A 20,166-nucleotide genomic window follows, 5' to 3' on the forward strand; every position below is an offset into this window, starting at 1 on the left:
TGCTTAAGTAAGAACCTCAAGAGAGAGGGCCGGCCGAGTGGCGCGATGGTTAAGAACTGGCTTGGGATGCCAGAGGGCCCCTGTTTGGATCCCACATGTGAGGGCCAGTGACACTGCCCTCTGCAGCTAAGATGGTGAACGGCAGCTCGACCTGAGGCTGGGCTGCCGTGGGTCACTGGCGACAGCGTAAGCTGCAGTCCCCTGCTGCAGTGGGTTGCCATGGGCTACCGTGTGTAGCCGGCAGCCAGTGTGAGCGGCCAGCCGGCGACTGATCTGCCTCGCCCGGGAAGAGTGCAGTGATGGTGCCAGCTTGGGCCAGTGAGGCGACATCCTCTACAACTAGACTGAAGAACAAAAACAACAGCAACTTGTCTGTTCCCCTTCCACCGATTCCCCAGCGCTGTTCCCCTCCCCCAATTCCCCAATAAAAAATCTAAAAAAAAAAAAGAACTTCAAGAGAGAAAGAGAGACAGAGATAAAATGAGCCTTTGTTCCCTGAGCACAGAATGAATATCCAAGGAGAGGAAGCACTGTGAACCAGGACCAGGAGAAGTTTGACTTTGTGCTTCTTTAGAAATATGCACTGATACAATCAAAGAATTTCCAGGAAAGAAAATATTAGAGACTCCCCAGACCTGCTTTTATTCTCTGGCAGAGGGAATGACACTCTGAGAATAAACATTTGCTGAGAAGAAATCTGTAAATACTCCCCAGGCAGACATTAGACATGAATGCCGAGAGAGCAGTTTGGGAGCTGGTGAGCATCCCAGACACTCCTTCCTGTCATTAACCTGACATGCTTTGCATTCCTCTTGTCCTTGGGAGTGCCTTTTCTTGCCCATACCCCTCTGGCCCAGGCCTCACTCAGAGGAAGCCAGCAGGTGTCTGGCCTGGAATCTGGAGGCAGTGCCCAAGGCACCCAGCAACCTGACCCTGGGCTCCACTGATCTGTGACTGAGGCATTCTTCTTGCAGCCTGCAGGATATCAGGTGTCTTTCTTGATCCCTGTTTCTCCCCAGAGCATCAGGTGTCCTTCCGGGAACCTTCCTATCCTTGGTTCAAATACAGAGTCCATACACTGGGTTCTAAGTTCCACTTGTCTTTTAACCCTGCAGTCCTATGAGAGATGATAAACGCTTTGGTGGTGATTGTAATCTCATTCATCTTTAAGGGTTCTCAGCTGTCTGTCTTTGTATCTGTCCATCTAGCTTCAAATCACAGCTCTCATTTGATCCTCACAGCAACCCCACAGGGTAGATCTGGTCCCCAATTTTCAAATGACAATAAAATATCTGTACGAAGAATTGTTTTCCAAGTGCTTTCCCATATATTTTCTCACTACAGTGCCCCAATACCATCATATAGGCAAGGAAAGTTTTGTTAACCCAGATATACAAATGAAGACATTGAAGAGGCAACTGTGAAATAGTAGGCCTTTGGATAAACACATGCGGGCTTGAATCCTGACTCAATGGATTCTTTACACTTAGTTCCTCTAGTGTAGACTGGCGATAATAATATCTACATCCTTTGTCATCATACTGTTGGAACATATTGGATTTTGTTCCAATTATGTGACTGTGGTTCAAAAGAATTTCAAGAATTAGCATCCTAATGATTTCCCATTTCTCAACCTGTTGTATCACTTAAATTTTATTTTTATTTTGAAAATGTTTTATAAAAGAAAAGAGAATAACATAATGAACCCAATGTACCCGTTACTCTCTTCAACAGTTACCAGCCCAAGGCCAATTTTGACTCAGCTATACCCCTGCTCACCCCTTCTTTTACTTTATTCACCAGTTTTTAAAATAATGAAGTATTTCCCTAACATCTCCAATAGGTGACTCATGGGTTATTTGTTTTTTTTTAAAGTGTTAACTGGGGTTTGTAAGATTTAAACACATTTGTTAATGTTTCATTCTATTGCAGTTATGGTCCTGATTGAAGCTCAGCTTGACCAGGGAAGGCTTCTCCGGGTTGGCTTCTGAGTTCTTTTGGCATGACTCTAGTAATCTTTGGTACTTTGTTTGCTTTTTTTTTTTTTTTAAAGATTTTATTGGGGAATTGGGGGAGGGGGACATGGGGAATCAGGGAAGAGGAACAGACAAGTTGCTGTCCTTTTGGTCTTCCGTCTAGTTGTGGAGGACGTCGCTTCACTGGCCCATGTTGGTATTATCATTGCGCTCTTCCCGGGTGAGGCAGTCGCTCACCGGCCATTGGACGGCTGCTCACAGCATCTCGCGGCAGCTCACGAAAGTGCATGCCAGCTGCTGGCCAGCCCCACTGCAGCCTACGACTCACAGCTGCCCAGCTCCAGGTCAAGCTGTTGTTCACCATCTTAGCAGTAGAGGGTGCAGCGTCACTGGCCCTCGTGGTATCCAAACCTGGGCCCTGCTGCTCAGAGCTGGCATCCCAAGCCAACTCCTAACCATCTCGCCACTCGGCCAGCCCACTTTGTATGCTTTTCTGATGTGATGAGATATTCTAGGCTCATCTTATGCATTTGCTACATCTGACATTTCTCTAAGGAAGCCTGATTCCTTTGTGGGGGGATGGTATTTAGTGTTCATAATCTGATTTCTAGGGGTGTTCATTCCTATCAGAATGATCCTGTTTCTAGGCCTTACAGTGAACAGAGCTAGGAAACTCTGTGTGTGTGTGTGTGTGTGTGTGTGTGTGTGTGTGTGTGTGTGTGTGTGTAAGATAAAACATATGGAGTTCATACTGATACTTGTAGTTCATTGTCAGGGCTACAGAATTTTTGCCTCATCTCAAGAATCTGATATTTGTATCTCCTTTCAACAAGAAACTCTTGTTTCTAAGCAACATCAATATTCTTACTCATTTGATTTATCACAAAATACACATACAAAAGCCTCATAATAATAATACCATGGTACCATCAATAATATGATTATTAAGAACAGTTTAAGATTGGGGGGGGGAAGCAGTTCTTTTTATCCTTAGGGTATTTCCCTCTAAGAATATACAGTCCAATTACTGTGTTTTGATTTCTCTATGTGTAGTTGTGCTAACCATTTGGACACATAGACTCATTTGTTGAGTTTTCTTTTTATTTTAGGGATTTCTTTTAAAATATTAATTATGCTTTATAATTATGTCAGCTACTTACATGTTCCAAAGCAAATCTATAAAACAAGGTGTATTAAAAGTCCAGCTGCGGGCCGTCCGAGTGGCGCGATGGTTAAGAGCTGGCTTGGGACACCAGAGAGCCCCAGTTTGGATCCCACATATGAGGGCCAGTGACACTGCCCTCTACAGCTAAGATGCTGAACAACAGCTCGACCTGGAGCTGGGCTGCCCTGAGTCGCCGGCGACAGCGTAGGCTGCAGCCACTGCTGCAGTGGATTGCCATGGGCTACCATGTGTAGCCAGCAGCCAGCGTGAGCGGCCAGAAGCCGCAGTGAGCGGCCGTCCAGAAGCTGGCGACTGATCTGCCTCACCTGGAAAGAGCGCAATGATGGTGCCAACTTGGGCCAGTGAAGCAACGTCCTCCACAACTAGACTGAAGAACAAAAGGACAGCAACTTGTCTGTTCCCCTTCCCCCAATTCCCCAGCACTGTTCCCATCCCCCAATTCCCCAATAAAAATCTTAAAAAAAAAAAAAAGTCCAGCTGCTCCCTGGCCGCCTCATTCTTCCCGTTTTAAATTTTATTTAATGCTTTATATTTATTGTCCTTTTCTTTTAATAAAGCAAATACGTATATATGTTTGCATTCCTTCCCATTTTCTTAAGTAAATGGTAGCAGACACACTTTTTCCTATAATTTTTTTTTTTCACTTAACAATGATCCTGGAGATTACAACCTGGGCATATAGGGTATATTTCAAATAGATTCCTAGAACTGGGATTTCCGAGTCAAAGAGTAAGTGCATACTTATTTTGATAGATAGTGCCACATTCCGCTCTTCAAAGGTGGATTTTACTATTTCCTGCAGCCACATTTTAATATTAAAAAGCAAATCATTAAGTGAGACATATTACCCACACTGAGAAAAGTTAAATGATTGGCCAGAAGGACTGGAGCTGGGACTTGAACCTGCATAATTCTTACTAATGGCCCAGGGGGTCTCACCCACTCTACCTTCTCCCCATTTTACAGATGAAGAAACTGAGACACATGTATGGAAGCAATCCACCCTAAAGGACACAACAAGCTAGAACTTAAAATCCGCGTCTCCTGATGCTAAAATTAGATCTTTCCATGTGTTATAGATTTATTTATGGCAAACTCAGTTTGATTATCTGTAGATGGGGGAGAAAAACATAATAGTTCTTCTAAATAAGTTAAGAAAATTAATGAGAGAATTATGGGTACATTCTCCCTTGGGTGTAGGAGAGATTCTTTGAGACACGGCTTTACTCCTTTAGGTGAACAGGCATCAGCAACTAGTGTCAGTGCCCTAATAAATGATCTTATGAATGAGGGAGATGACTTCCCTCCCGCCCCCACCCAGAGTCCTACTGTTTAGGCACCTTGCAGAATCTGTGCCATTTCTGCAGAGTGCTTTGAACTTCTTTGATCAGAGATGCATTTATGCTTTGCAGAATCTTCCAAATACGTGTGGACAAAGATGTCATTTCCCAGTGAATGAACAACTGGCAAACCACAAAGCCTGTTCTTTTTCTCTCCTAGAGTGACCCTGGGTTCTTCTTTGTGTTTGCTTTGTGACAGGTTGATTGACATATGTGCAGTTTGGGACACTGGAGTTTCTCTTTCTGCTGCAGACTGGGAGGGAGCCCCCTCTGGTGTTGCAAGAAGGAGGCTGAATGAGGCAGAGAGGGTGAGTGGGGCTTGGGCCTGGGGCTCATGTCTGAGGGGTGAGGGTGGGGAGAAATTCTTGCCTCCTGCCCCTTCTCTTTGAAGAGAGAAGGTTCTTTGCCTGGCCCCTGGAGTCTTCTGAGGGGACAACTTCTTCTTTCTCCCTAGAGTCGGTCACAGAGCCAGACCTCAAGGCTCTCCTTTGCAAGGAGGCTGGCACTGGGGGGGAGTATTCGCTCCTTTTTCTCCAGCAGATGCTGTCAGCTGCCTTAGCCTTGCCATTGTCTCAACTGTCCACCTTAATGGAAAACTCAGGAAACAGCTTTGTTTGTGACCCACACCCTCCCCCCTTAGCTTGGCCTCTACAACCTGAGTGACAGCCCCAGCATATGGGGCAGTCTGAAGACCCCTCCTCTGGGCGGGGCATTGAGCCATGGCAGATGGACAGCTGTCCGGGGTGCAGTAAGCAGCTGAGGCTGACATCACTGAAGTCACACCCTGTGTCAAGAGTCTGCATTGTTCCATTCTGGGTTAGAATTTCCTGTTGCTCTCAGGGACTCCTGTTTTAGTCTTAAGCCAGGGATGACAGGGGAGGACATGCAAGAAGTAAGGGGCTACAATTTTAACTGTGGAGTAACTGACATTGGATCACAAGCTAGTAGCCTGAGGGCTGCCCAGATGAAGGTGTCTGACCTGGAGGCCTGAACAAAGAAGGGTTTCCTTATTCTTGAGTTTGGGCATCCCTGTCTCATTGCAGTTTCTCTTTCTTGCTCCAGCTTCCTTTCCAGATGTCCTCAGTTCTTCAAGAAAGAGTTGGAGATGGGGCGGAGGGGCGGTGCAGGGCAGAGGTGAAAAGGTGGGAGCAAAAATGCTGATGACATGGATTTGGGATCTGGGCAAAATCCAGCTCCACTTGCTTTGTGACTGTAGGAAAGTTTCTCACTGCTCTAGGCCTCAGGTTTCTGGTTTATACAATGGGGTTAATAATGAACACGTTGTTATAAAGACTAAATTAAAGATTAAACATATAGAGCCCTGCACAGTGTCTGGCATGTAGTAGGTGTTCAGTAAATGGAAGTTATTATTATTTATCTTATCAACAGCCGCTCAGATGTATTTGTCTGTCAAGGTAGTTTCTGTGTGTGGGCCCTGTGAGGGCCGTAACTTGCTTGGAACAATGTCAGGCTTCGGGGACCACCTGGGAAACCCATCTGACCACAGGGCTTTTTCACCCGATCGTTGGTACTGATATTGAACTTGAACATACTGACTGATAGTGGTGGGGAGGGGCACCATTCTTTTATTTTACTGTGTTTGGAGGACGCTGATTGCAGAAGTGGTATACCAGGTTATTTTAATGGGCATGTAAAGATATGTAAAGCCGTGGGAAAGGAGCCCCCTGTTTGTGACAGAATCGGGAGTTAGTCCAGCTTTGTGTCACCATGCCCCTTTCTTGGCACTTTTTCATGTAGCCTCTCTACTTTCTATCCCTATGCGCCCCCCGCCCCCGCAACCCTTCCACAGTCTGCCCTGGGCACGAACACTGGTTGCCTAATCGGATCCCTGCCTAAGGAACCTGGGAGCCCCTCTTGTCTGATGGTACCAACATCACCGACCAACAGCACACCTGGCTGGCAGCTGGAGTCATGCCCTGCCATGTCCTGCCTGACACAGGGCAAACTTGTTCTAACTTGCACCTCTGGACATTTGAAATCTAACCGACAATCCCCAATATTGGTTCAGAGCTTTATTTTTACAGCATGACTGTTAACATTAATTTGACTTCCACGACAATTCTGTGATGTGAGCAAGACTGGTGTCTTTCCCATTTGACTGATGAATAAACCAAGGCTCAAGAAATTATTTCTCTAAGGTCCACAAAACTAATAAGCAACAGAGGCCACATTAGAACTTAGATGCCCTGAATTGTGGGCTGTTTTCCTTGCTGTAACACCGCACTGCCTCCTGTGGTCTGAGGCACCACACACATCATGCGGGGCGTCAGAGGACTTTTAGACCCAAAGAGCATCCTTAAAAAAAAGAACAAAGAGTGCAGAGAATGCCCACAACCAGGGACATGTGGCTATTGAGGGAACAATAAGTCCTGAGAGAAGGGGAGCTGATGCAGGTTTCTTTAGAGGGTGATCATCGTCATCATCATCATCAACATCAACATTATAATAATCAACATTTTGGGTACTCCCTGTCCACCAGGCGCTGTGTTCTGTACTCGACGTGCATTTCCCACTTAATCGTCCTCACAATAACCCAATGCAATAGGGCCCTTCATTACCCACATTTCCCTGGTGACAGATACAGAAAGATGAAGGAACAAGCTCAAAGCTCCACATGGAAGCAAGTCCAGCACCTGAATCCGAACCCCGCATTCCAGCCCGGGGACCTGCACAGCTGATTCTTTCAGTTTGGGCTGCAGTATGTTTTCAGGTGGCTTTCCCCAAGTCTCCCTAGAAACACTGCATCACCGTTTCCGAGCAAGCCCCCAGGCAGCTTCCAGGTGGGCATCTGAGTTTGTCCCTTCATTTCGGAAGCCTCACAGAAACCAGTCCTCCGTTTCTCGGTCCCCCTTTCCTCTGGCTCTCCTCCTTTTGTTCCGAGGCCACTGCCATCTGCTGCGGAGCACACAACTCCACCTCCCCCTCCCGCCCCAGTGAGGCACCTTCTCTCACTCAGACTAATCTCTCCGCCCCTCCTCTCCCCACCCCCAGTGCTTCAGCTCCTGGTCCTCACCAGGCCCTCAGAGCAGACACCTGCCCTTTGACATAAGGCAGAGAAACCACCCGGCTTCCCCAGGCCTTCAATTTCCCAAATGGACCCATTCGGTTAATTGCACTCACGCACGCCTATGCCCCACTGCCTGTCGGTGAGAAGGTGGGCCTCTTCCCGACACAAACATTACAACAGGCCATCACGGACAACATGGGCTCAGGACACACAGCTCTGGGTTGACTGGGGAGGGGCCATGGAGCTCCATTAGGAATGGCCCGTATTGCTCCCACCCCCTGCCCAGGACTTATTCCAGGCCCTTGGGCAGTGCCCGTGCTTGGCTACCTGCTCCTATAGGCGCTGAGACCTGCGGGACTGGGTGTGGGGACATGGGTGGCAGCAGTGAAAGCTATTCCCCTTCATAGCTGGTGCTGTTGCCTTGTTTCTGCTGAAGTGATGCAACCCCGCTCAGCCTTGCCAGCTACCCTGCTAACCCTACCTTTTTACTAGAGGCTGGGCTGTTGGGTTTGGAACAGCATGTCACTCTGAGTTGCTGTTTCTAGTGGGAGGACCGTAGGCTATAGCAAAGGGAGGTCCTTCTGTATTCTGGTGTCTTCGCTTACTCAGGGCGTAAGACACAGCGTTCTCTGGAGCCAGCAGTGTCTGGTGTCAGTGTGGGAGCTGCCAGCACTTTGCACCAGACTCCTAGACAAACGGTGGTGCGTCTTGTAATGCAGGAAACAACCTTCCCCTGTCTGTCCCACCTCCCCTCCTCCACGCTCCTGTACTTTCTCATCTCCTCCAGCCTGTCGCAGCCTGCTGGGTAGCAGTCGGATCCAGACTGACGTCTGTATTGGATGTAAATGCAGAGGACAGTAGGAACAGATGCTGCTCCCTCCTGCTGTCTTAGTCCTGTTCTCCCTGTGCCCCCTTATCACGTCAGAAAGGAATTTTAAAAATCCAAGTGGGGGTGTGCTGTCCTGGGAATGTTAGCAGCTAGACCAGTATTGCCAGCAGGATGGAAGTCACCTCTGGAGCACTGGCCCTGCTCCCTCTCTGGGGCTGGCTCCAGCCAGGTGCAGTTGACGTCATAGGTCATGGGGCATTGGTGGAAGAGGCTGGCATGAATAAGGGGTGGGGGTCTCCGGGAGCGTGAAGTGCTTTGGTTAAGGAGACCTGGGCAGAGCTGCTTTGGCTGGTCTGGGATCTTGCAGAAGCTTCCCTTTCTCTCTGGTCCAAAGTAAACAGTGCCTGTTAGAGATAACCACATGTTGGCGCTAAGAGGGAATAATAACTCCTTGGTCACAGAGCCAGCGTATGGTTATTTGCACAGGCATTGTATATTTTGTAGATCTACAAAGTAGATTTGTAGACTCAAAGGCTCAGCTTTTCCAAAGCAATGTAACAAAGCAGTATAGCAGCTGTAACTTCAGGGAAAGAAGAAAGGACCAGTGATTTTTGAATGCCAAGTTTGTACCAGGTCTTGGGTTAGAGGCTATACATGTACACTAGCCCATTAATTCATTTAAAATGAATTCGGTCAAATTAATTTGTGTTAATTAATAATTGCCACAACAGCTTTGTGATAAGTGTATCTATCCCACTCAAAGACAAGAAAACTGAGGCTCTAAGAGAATACACAAATTGCTGAAGACCACACAGCAGGCTGAGGTGGGATTGAAACTCAGGCTTGTGGCTCCAAGTCCATGCCCTTTCCAAATGCTAGATGGAGTATATGTCACTTCCTCCTGAAGCTGCATCTTTGAACTTATGTCTTATGCATTCCCCTGGTCTTGTAGTTTCCTAGCTAGTTCGGGTTCACCTCTCCTGATCAAGCCCAGCCCTGTTCTGCTTTGAGTTGGTGCTTGTTCCTGTGAAGGACACAGAAAAAAAGTAGAAGACATTGTCCTCGCCCTCAAGAATCTCATAGTCTGGTTAAGGGGGAAGGACATCTCTTTCCCTCACCCCAATCTTCTCCTGTAACCTTGCCCCCGTTACGTTTTTTTCCTGCTTACACTCAGCCTGTGGTTTTCTTTTTTTCTTTTTTTACAATTTTATTGGGGAAGGGGGACAGTGTTTGAGGGATTGGGGAAGGGGAACAGCCAAGTTGTTATCCTTCAATCTTAGTTGTGGAGGGCGCAGCTAGCTCAGCTCCAAGTCCAGTTGTCATCCAGCCGCTCGTCTGCAGCTTGCGGCCGCTCAGCTCAATCTTAGTTGCCATGTTCAATCTTAGTTGTGGATGGGCATAGCCCACCATCCCATGCTGGAGTAGAACCGGAAACCTTGTTGTTAGGAACACGTGCTCTCACCAGCTGAGCCATCCTGCCACCTGTTGGCAGCTCCGGAGCAGCTCACTGGCCCATGTGGGAATCGAACCGGCGGCCCTGTTGCTCAGAGCTCGCGCTCTTAACCAACTGAGCCACTTGGCCTGCCCAGCCTGTGGTTTTCAAATGGCTTTAGAACCTTGGTCTGTTGAAACCAGGCTTGGAATCCCACAAATAGAGGGCAGAATAAGCAGCTTCACATGAATGACATCGTGAGCAGATGGACAGTGGCCTGGACTTCAAATGGACACCCCACTCAAGGAGCCCATGGGTCAGTGCCTGGGGGAGGGAAGCTGCATTTGAAACAGAGATGGCCGGGGGTTGCACAGCTGTCTTTCTTTAGAAAAACTACTGAGGTACAGAGATTGTGTTTCGGGCTGTTCTTTCTGTAGCATTCTGAAATGTACTGTGGAATACGGACTAAACAGTTTGTGACTTATTCAAGGTGGGATACAAGAACTTAGCCCTAGGTCTTTTTTTTTTCTTCTTCTTAATCAGTATTCAATATATTAAAGTAAGAAACCAAGAAACCTAATTTGTTTCAACTTTTCATTTCAACTGACAAACTTTCAATTCTCTTCATAAGTCTCATAAATTTCAACAATCATTTGTTTGATCCCATCAATAAACTTAGTTAATTCAATTCCTTTGAACATTTGAACTGCATTTTTTAATTTAATCATTCACTTTCCTTTTTGCAGTATCTCAATTTTTTAACAGTCTTCCAAGTCCTAATGTAATTCTTTTTTCTCATTTATATTTTAAATAACAGCTTTATTGAGTTATAATTCACATACCATACAATTCAACTATTTAAAGCATACAACTCAATGATTTTTAGTATATTCAGAGTTGGACACCCACCACTACAATTAGTTTTAGAATATTTTTATTACTGCCCCCCCCCAAAATAAACCCATACCCATTAGCAGTCACTCCCCTCCCCCAAATGCTGGCTTTCCTCTAGCCCAGCGGTTCTCAACCTTCCTAATGCCGCAACCCCTTAATACAATTCCTCATGTTGTGGTGACCCCCAACCATAAAATTATTTTCATTGCTACTCTATAACTGTAATTTTGCTACTGTTATGAATCGCAATGTAAATATCTTTTTGTTTTCCGATGGTCTTAGGTGACCTCTGTGAAAGGGTCGTTTGACCCCCAAAGGGGTCGCGACCCACAGATTGAGAACCGCTGCTCTAGCCCTCGGCATTTACTAATCTACTTTCTACCTCTATAGATGTGCCTATTCCCCACATTTTATATTAATGGAGTCATTCAATATGTGGTCTTTTGTGTGTGTCTTCTTTTACTTAACATGACGTTTTCAAGGTTCATACATGTTGTAGCATGTATCAGTACTTCATTCTTTTTATGGCTGAATAATATTCCATTATATAGATATAGCACATTTTATTTATCCACTCATCAGCTGATGGACACTTGGGTTGTTTCCACTTTTTGGCTATTATCAATTATGCTGTGAACACACCTGTACAAGTTTTCATGTGGACATATGTTTTCATTTCCCTTTGGAATTGTGGGTCATAGGGTAACTGTTTCACCTTTTGAGGAATCCTCCGTTTTTTTATACTAAATCCAAGCCTCCTTTTCTGGACGTCTGCGTTCAGTCTCCACTTTCTGTCCCACCAGGTCCCCCCTTATCCTGCTCAAATCTTGGGCACCACCCTTGGAGACCTTGCACCTCGGCTTCTGAGCATTTTCCCCTCCAGCCCTCCTCTGAGCCATTTCCCTTTAATGACAGGCCCGGGGAGACAGCTGCTGCTCCCCTGGGTGTCTTCTCCACTCACTTGGAGAGGAGATGGGAGTTTCACAACCCTCTCTCTCCAACTGTGAAGAAAGATGTGTCTAATTGCTGTGAAACTTTCTCCCTGAGGGTAGCAGACGGGGAGCCCAGACAGTGAGAAGCTAGGTTCTTGGAGAGAAGTGAGGGCTTCTCTTCTTCTTCCCAGAGGTAGCAGAATTCCTTCCCAAATGGGAGTGGCTTTCTGCTCTTCCTCTGAGGCCTTTGGTTTTCGCTGACGACTTTCCAAGTGGAAGCTGCCTGCATAAGCTACATGTTAACTTCTGCTTCCTTTCTGGTCTTCTTTACCTGCTCATCTTTATAAGGAAGGAGACTGGTGAGAGTGTATTTAATCCCAAGCAGGGCCAGTGGGTGGACCTGAATAATGGAAATTAACAGATATGCACAGACTTGATTTAAACCAGTCCTGCACAGCTTGTTAGATCAGCCAATCAGCAGCTACACTGACTTCATTTGCGAATCTTCCCAGTCCGTGTATGTTTCCTAGTCCTGCCCTTTGGAGGATGAACAAATAAACAAAAATAAGGAGGAAAAGCACGGCCCCAAAGAACCTTAGAAAGCTAGCTGGATTATATCACCAACAGTGTCCTTCCCAGTGTGCCCAGCAACCGCTGGCCTGTATGGTGGGCTGTCAGCAGGGCCGGGCTGTGGACCAGGCCACCTGTATACTTTCAGCTTCCTTGCTATGCCAGGATAAGATGTGCCAGGCTCCATCTGGCCTGGGGTCAAAGAGACCGGGTGATTCAACGATCCCACTTCCACCGTGTATCAGCCTACATGTATAAGGATGTACATTGCAGCATTGTTGTAATGGGGAAAAAATAAACAACCTAAAGGTATACTACAAATAGACAGTTAAAAGCTTTGTGGTAGACCCACACGATGCAGTGATGAAAAAGAACACAGCAGGTCTCCATGTCCAAGCTCTATGGCTTAATGACTAGCAGTGAGTTATGCAGTGGCAGCCAGCCCGTGCCCCTCCCACCCTAGAAGGGGCTGCACTTTCTCAGTGGGTGCAGCCTTCGCATGGGGCCCCAGCCTCAGCCCACCTGGTGGCTTGAATACCAGGGCACCCTGTGAGTGCTTTGCGCCCCTAGAGACCCTGGTGTAAACACTACATTATGCACGGTGGTCACCTTGACAGAAAGGTCTCTTCCCTGTTCTTCGTTACCACCCCCTCCTTCCCTTGCCCCGACTTAATAAATAGCCAAGTGGTTCAGGTTTCAACCTATAGATTAGTTCTGGGTGTTGAGCAGGAAACAGCTGTTTTCAGCCAAATCCCTAATCCTAAACCCAGGTGTCCCCCTCCCCAGGTGGGAATTAGGGCCACCTGATCCTGTTGTTTCCCCACTCACACACTCCTGCTGAGACCCTGTGGCCTCTGTGAACTTAGCTGAGGCAGGGCCAGGAGGGGCTGGGATGCCAGGTGCCCCTGCCACTGCCACCAAGCAGACCTCTGTCAGTGGTTAAACACACAGTCCCTCACTCCTCCCAGATCTCTCCTCCTGACAATGAAAAGGAGCCAAGCATGAAACACAGACGCGGAGCAGATGGAGACCACCCTCTTCCAACCCTGAGAAGGGAGCAGGGGGGAGGGGAGCTGAATCCCATATATGAGGTTTCTGTGGCTGTTGGAAAATCCTAAAAGACAACTGGTTCCACCCTATACTGGCGAGGGAGCTGGGTCTCTCTCCTGGGCACAGGGAGAAGCAGAGATCTAGAAGCAGGCTGGTGAGTGCTTTCCTAGACTGTTAAGTCCTTGAGCCCCGAGGGTGTGGCACAGTGACAGCTTTTCCAAAGCGGGTGGGACAGGATTGTGCTGTCCGGCAGGCAGACTTTCTTCAAGATGCGGAGACATTCAGTCATTGCATGGGGGTGAAGGGAGATGTGAGGCCGGTGCTCTCTGCAGAAGCGACCAGGGAGTTGCTGGCTGCCTCCCCTTTTAGTCTCGTCTTTCAGAGATCCCTCAGTCTGTCTTCTCCTTGCTTGGCACTCTGTCTATTTGGGACAGGCTAATGATCTTCAGTCGGGGGCATTTCGAGTTTCCTAGGAAACCAACCTGCCTGGCCTTCAGATGCCTGTGAGTGAAGAGAGTGGAGCAGGCTCGGGTCAGCATCTGTTGCATGGTTCCTTCCTTGGCATGAGAGAGACGGAAGGGAGGTGGCTGGGGGATCGGGGAACAGCAGGGGAAGGGGGGACGAGCCCCCCTGTAGTGCCGGGACAATCCTCCTGCTGAGGGTGGAGTTCAGAACCCAGGGCAGCTAAGCAGAGGCCCTGAGGATGAGGGGATGGGGAGCCTGGAAGTGGAGGTGACGGCAGTTCTGAGGCTAGCGCCTGGAGCAGGCGAATCCCTGGAGTCTGAGAGTCTGCCTGTGGGATGGAGAAAACTGCCTGGCCCTGACTGAGGTCAGACAGGAAGCTTTGAGAGGGAGAGGGGGAAGAGTTCAGAAAAAAAAGGAGATGAGTGTGTCTGCTGAGCAGGGACAGGGTCTACGTCAGAGGCTGCCGAATCGATATTAGTTTCGATTACTGCTGTTATTTTTTTATTACTCAGACTTATACCGTAACAACAGTTTCATCCTAGGTGATATTAACCAAGGATTTATAATATACTGATTCGTTGATGGGATAAGTATCTGCCAGTAATAGGAAGTGTCTGATAAGATGGCTGTTCACTCATCCCACGAATATTTATTGCAAGGTCTCACTACGGAGGGAGACAAGATATGCACTCTGAGCTCGCATAAATTCAGAGTCTGAGTGAGGTAGGAGGAGATGGATGTGGGAACAACTAATCCCCCAGGAGGAGGAAATGGCTGCTGGAACAGAGCGTGCTGGCTTGCTGGGGGCACAAGGAAAATTGCAGCCCACTTTCAGTGGGAAAGCAGGGTCAGTGAGAGGTAGGTCACTGCTTAGGGTCTTGACAAAGAAGGAAATTTGCACTGTGGAGAGGGAAGGGAGTAGTGTTTCCAGCCTAGGCAAAGCGGGAGCAAAGATGGCCGAAAGGGCAGCGAGCACCTGGTCTGTTGGGGTCGCGTTGTGAAGCGTGCAGATGCTGCGGGAGAGGGGCTGCACGGGGTGCGAGCCCGGTCGCCAGGGCACAGAGTGCGAGGCAGAGACTGTCGCTGTTGCCTCTTAGGCCAGCTCCTGAACTGCTTTTGCTGCCGAGACAAATATGATAGAGGATGGCCCCAGGCAGGACACACACTGCGCTTTCTCTCTCCTTCAAGAAAGAAGACGGTGAGGGAGCATGTGATTGTTATGGTGGTGATCTGAGCCACTCCAATTTATATTTATGTATAAATCGTTTCAAAAGTTAATTGGTTTGTATTAGGAACAAATTACTTGAGAAATACCTTACATCTCAGTCCTGGATTCCTGCTGAAGAGGTCCTCCCTGCCTATGTGTGTGGAGCCCTCCAGCCAGTGTGGGAGCCATCTGACCTCTTCAAATCTCCCATGCCTGGCCCTTCCCAATTCCTTATTTTGATGTGCCTCTATTTCCTCTTTTGTTTCAGCTCCTCTCTCTCTGATTTCCGAACAGGTTGCTTCCTGGCAGCTATGATAATAAGCCCTGCCGTGTTTTTTGTGTTTTGTTTTTGTCTTCTAATCTAATACAGAATGGCTGTTTTGCATTGGCTCTGTTGGGTTTTTATTATCTCTCTGTTCCCCCACAATATCCTGTGACAGTGATGTGTGAATGTATTCCTTAGTCTTTCTTGTAGTACTCTTCCAGTCATTTGATAGTTTATTCTAAGAACTAATTGCTGGCACGTGGCCTTGTAGCATTAATCTGTTGGTGTGTCCTTAGGCATTAATTCAGAAGCACAGCCTCCAGGACCTGCAGCACTGTTTTGTTCATGGCTCTGAGCATTTCAAACTGAACGTGTTCAGTTCCAAATTCATAATCTCCCCACACCCCAACCACTTTCAGATTTAGTCCCCTTTCTGTATTTTGTTTTTTTTATAGCTGAGCCATCCTGCCGCCTGTTGGCAGCTCAGCAGTGGCTCAGCTCAAGCCGGGCATCAAACCGCTGTTGTTCAGAGCTCGCTCGCACTCTTGAGCAAGCTCTTAACCAACTGAGCCACTCAGCCGGCCTTCCGTTTCTGTATTTTTGAAGCTAATTATTAGCATCATCCTAATTCACTTTTCCAACCTAGAAACCTTGATGCCATTCTTCTTCTCATCATCCGCTACCAGTCAGTCATCAGATCCTTTGATTTTAACCCAGAAACTACCCTCAAATCCCAAGGTGGCGTTGGAGACCATCAAGCCCTCTGTCTGTTGCACACACTCTCTCACCCCCTGTGAAGGGACACCTGTGGAATCTGGGAGAAGGCAAGCGGAGTGATAGGGAGAGGAAGCGTGGCCGCCCCTGCGCTTGGCACCCAGAGCAGAAGGATGCTGTAGGGCAGAGAGTGGCTGGTGTCTAAGCCCCAGACCAGCTACCCACTGGGCAGGCAGACCACAGGCTCCCTCTTGGACTTAGGTTTACCCTCAATTCAGAGAAAACATACAGGTCTTGCATGTAGTGGAGTCACTTGGGCTCATCAGGAAGGAATGCAATAAAGAGTAGTGAAAACGCTTACGTTTGTGTCGTGCTTCGTGTTCCTGTGCATTATCCATTTGATCTCACAACCACCATCTGAAGCAGGCAAAGCAGGAATATTTATTTCCAGTTTTGAGATTTTAAAAGAGGCTTGGAAAACCAAGAATTTCCAAAAATTAAGTGGCAGAACTGAGACCTTTACTTGGATCTTCCATTCCATAGATATCCCCTACCAGGCACCATGCCCGTCACCGGGGACAGAAGAATGATCAGCGCCTGGTCTGAGCCCTAAGGATTCCACAAAGAGGGAGAAAGGTTAAGCCAGTAGTAAGCAAACTAAGCCACTTCCAGCTCACTGCCTGCTTTGTCAATAAAGTTTTATTGGAACGTAGCCAGGCGCATTGACTCACTTACTGTCCATGGCTACTCTCACCCTGCAATGGTAAAGTTCATTAGTTGTGACAAAGACTGTATGCTTCACAAGGCCTCAAATATTTACTATCTAGACATTTACAGAAAAGGCCTCCAACCTTTAGTTTAAACATAGGGTTTTACCACAGTGTGCTGTGTGCCCCAGGCTTAGAGGCAGATTTAAGGGGAGATGGACTTTCAGGGGTTCTAGGAGCAGTGTGTGTGTGTATGGGGGGGCAAAGGGGGGAGCACAGGGAATTCTTCACTGAGCAGAAGATGTCTGAGCATTGCATAGTGTCTTGAAGATTGAGTAGGAATTAACCACATGACAAGGGGGGAAGGCCTTTTCGTGCACAGAGGATGCCCGTGTAAAGTGTGGAGGTAGTAAATGGTGTGATGTGCTTAGAAAATGACACGTCATTCAGTTAGGAAGCATTTAGGTTTAGGTGGAGTTGGAGAGGCCTGCAGGAGCCTGATCGCCAAGAGCCATTTGTGCTACGCTTGGAAGCTTGACTTTGATCTTAACAGATTGATGGGGTGATAATGGAAGAGTTTTCAGCAGAGCACTGACATGATCAGATGGGGGCTTAGAAAAATCATTGTAATAGCAACATGGAGACTGGATTGGAAGGAGACCAGTTGGGAGGTTATTGCAGTAGACCATAAGGCGTGATGGAAATCAAAGGTAAGATGGGTGGGAGCGTGGAGAGGGAGGGGGAATGAGACGCTGAGAAGGAGACCGTCCGAGGGTCTTGGTGCCTGGGTGTGAGGTGGGTTTAAGGGAGATTCCTGATGTCTGGCTTAAGTGACTTGGGTAGGTACCACCAACAGAGATGGGGAATAGAGCTGGAGGGGCAGGACCCCTGCAGAGACGCTGAGAACATCAGGCAGAAGAGGATCCGGCAGTGTGACTAGTGTTGCCGTAGAGGTTGGGAGGGCCAGAGAGAAGAGGAGGCCGCAGAACGGTGTTTCAGAGGTCAAGGAGGAAAGACTATTAGGAGTGATGGAGAGAGTGGTTAACAGTTGCTATTGCCTCCAGGAGGTCTGGCCACATGAAGACTGAGAACACAGTATTTGGCCAGTAGGAGGTCTGGAGTGTGGTTGGATGAGGAATGAATGGGAACTAAATACGTAAAGTCAGAATCCATGGACCACCCTTTTAAAAACAAACTTGCATGAGAAGAGACGGAGGAAAAAAATTTCAGCTATATAGAGAGGCTATGGAATACAGAGAACAATCTTTTTGTTTTGTTAGGAGAGGAAGTTGAAGATGTTTCTCTGCTGAGGCAGGAGCCAGTTGAGAAGAGTTTGGAAATTCAGGAGAGAGCAGATAGTTGATGGTCAAGGGCAGGTTTCTGTGGAAGGGTAGGGCTGGGTCCAGGCAGAGGCAGGAGGAAGGGACACTTATTTATACAGAGAACGGAGGCAGCGCGAAGCTTATGTGTTCAGCCAACATTCTAGAGGCACTTCTGATTTTGATAGCACTGTCAGTTGCAAGTGATAAAAAGTCAACTCCACTTGGCTTAAAAAGCAAAGGGAATTTTTAATGTAAACCTACGTGTAATTTAAAGGTCCACACGTAGGGTTTGGTTTGGGAAATGGTTCGATCAGTAACACAGACAGGGACACACAGGATCAGATCTTTCCGTGTCTTCTGTCTGCTTCTGCGGTGTTGGAGCACCCTTCCATTGCACTTGGAGACCCCATACTCCCACCATCCCCCTACCCTCTTATGGGAGTTCCTCGCTGGGTCTTTTTCAGAAGAGAGGGAAAACGTATCTTTCCTGCAGGTCTCAGCAAAAGTCTCTGTGAAGCACATTGCCCCGTGCTGGATTAGGAGGTCCATTCCCAAATCAATCATAGAGGTAAGAGGGTCAGGGATACTAAGTGGCTTAAACTCATCAGAGCCCATCCCTGGAACGGGAGTAGGAATGGGGGTAGAGATGAATCCTCCGAAGAAAAATATGGATACAGTTGTGGATCCCCCAAAATTCCTATATTGAAGCCCTAATCTGCAATAAGACTGCATTTGGAAACAGAGCCTTCAAAGAGGTGATTAAGGTTAAATGTCGTAAGGGTGGACCCTAATCCGATATGACTAGTGTCCTTATAAGAGGAAGAGACCCAGGATGTGTGTGTGCACAAAAGAAGGGCCATGTGAGTGCACAGCAAGAAGGCAGCCATCTGTAAGCCAAGGAGATAGAGGCCTCAGAAGGAACCAACCCTGCTGGCATTTTGATCTTGTGCTGCTAGCTCCAGAACTGTGAGAAAATAAATGTCCAGCCTGTGGTATTTTGTAATGGCAGCGCCAGCAGGCTAATACAGGTACAGTGGGTGGGAAGAGGACAGCAAGGAGGATTATAAACATCCAGTAAATGCCACTAGGTTCTCTGTGTGCTTGACCTTCTGCAGGTTGAATAAGACACTGTCCCCAACCTCAAGAAAGGCGTCCTGTAGTTGGGGAGACGACAGTCTACACCAAGACCTAGCACTCATTACAATGAGTATATCCCAGAATCCTCTGAGAGCACAGAGAATAAGGACCTAATTCAGCCTTGGTGGCAAGGGGTGGTGCGGGGAAACCAAGGAAGGCTTCCCAGAGGAGGTGTCACCTGTCCTGAGCCTAGAAGATAACAAAGAGTTGGGTGAAAGAACAGAAAAACAGACTAGGAAAAGAGAGTGATTTACGTAAAGTTAGTGTGGAAATAAAGACCACCCAAATGAGAGCAAGAGGAAGCCATTTATTTAGAGCTTGCTATAGCAGGGTGGGTCGGGGGGGCAGTCAGCCACCACTACTAGACTTATATTTGGCAGAGTCTCAAAGGCAGAGAGGGACGATGGCAAGCTTTATAGTGAAAAAACGGAAGGTATCAGGTACGCTCAGACTGACATAGCAGCTGGAGGCATCCTAAGTGATTGGTTAAGGGAGCAGATTTGTCTTTCTTTGATTGGTCTTGAGTTGGGAGTGCTGGTAAAAAACATAGGGCAGCTTGTAGTCAATGACCAAGCCTGACCATTCTGGGCCAATTGCTATAGCGGTTGTGAGTCAGGCTTCTCTTGTCATATATGGTATGGCTATCGTCTGTATAGTCATCTCAGTGGGGTGGGTGAAAAGCCAGGACTATTCATGAAACTAGAAATAATTCAGTGTGAGTGAGAGTGAGAGGACGGGGTGGGAAAGATGAGATTGGGCAGGTAGGTCCTGACCCCGGAGCTCTTTCCAAGCCCGTTTTAGGAGAGACCTAAAGGACAAAAACAGCTATGGTGGAGAATGGGAGGGGGACGTTGACCAGAGCTAGGGAAGATTGTGAAGCAGTCCCAAGGAGCCACCTGAGCCTGGAGAGCTCAATGCAAAAATCCTCTCGTGGGAAGCCCGGACCTGCAATCCCCACCTGGGGTGCACTTCCTCACACCCTGCCTTGCTGTTGCACCCAGGCATGATTGCCATGGAGTACAGTGCTCTGCATTTGAAAAGTTAGACTGTTGCACAAGGGTTTTCAGTTCTTTGTTTTACTAATAGAATTCTTTCTTCAAAATAAAACCTTA

The 20,166-nt window shown here is 47.6% G+C and overlaps 1 protein-coding gene across 1 annotated transcript in view; it reads left to right on the top strand.

The window, feature by feature from the left end:
* Positions 1–20,166, top strand: part of NFASC (neurofascin) — a 193,115-nt gene that overhangs the window by 88,491 nt on the left and 84,458 nt on the right. The window contains exon 2 of the mRNA XM_019649618.1: positions 4,702–4,810. Coding sequence (XP_019505163.1) covers positions 4,702–4,810 — 109 coding nt within the window. The remainder of the gene's footprint in view (positions 1–4,701; positions 4,811–20,166) is intronic.

The sequence above is a fragment of the Hipposideros armiger genome, unplaced genomic scaffold (genome assembly GCF_001890085.2).
Source record: "Hipposideros armiger isolate ML-2016 unplaced genomic scaffold, ASM189008v1 scaffold_134, whole genome shotgun sequence".
Classification (NCBI taxonomy): Eukaryota; Metazoa; Chordata; class Mammalia; order Chiroptera; family Hipposideridae; genus Hipposideros; species Hipposideros armiger.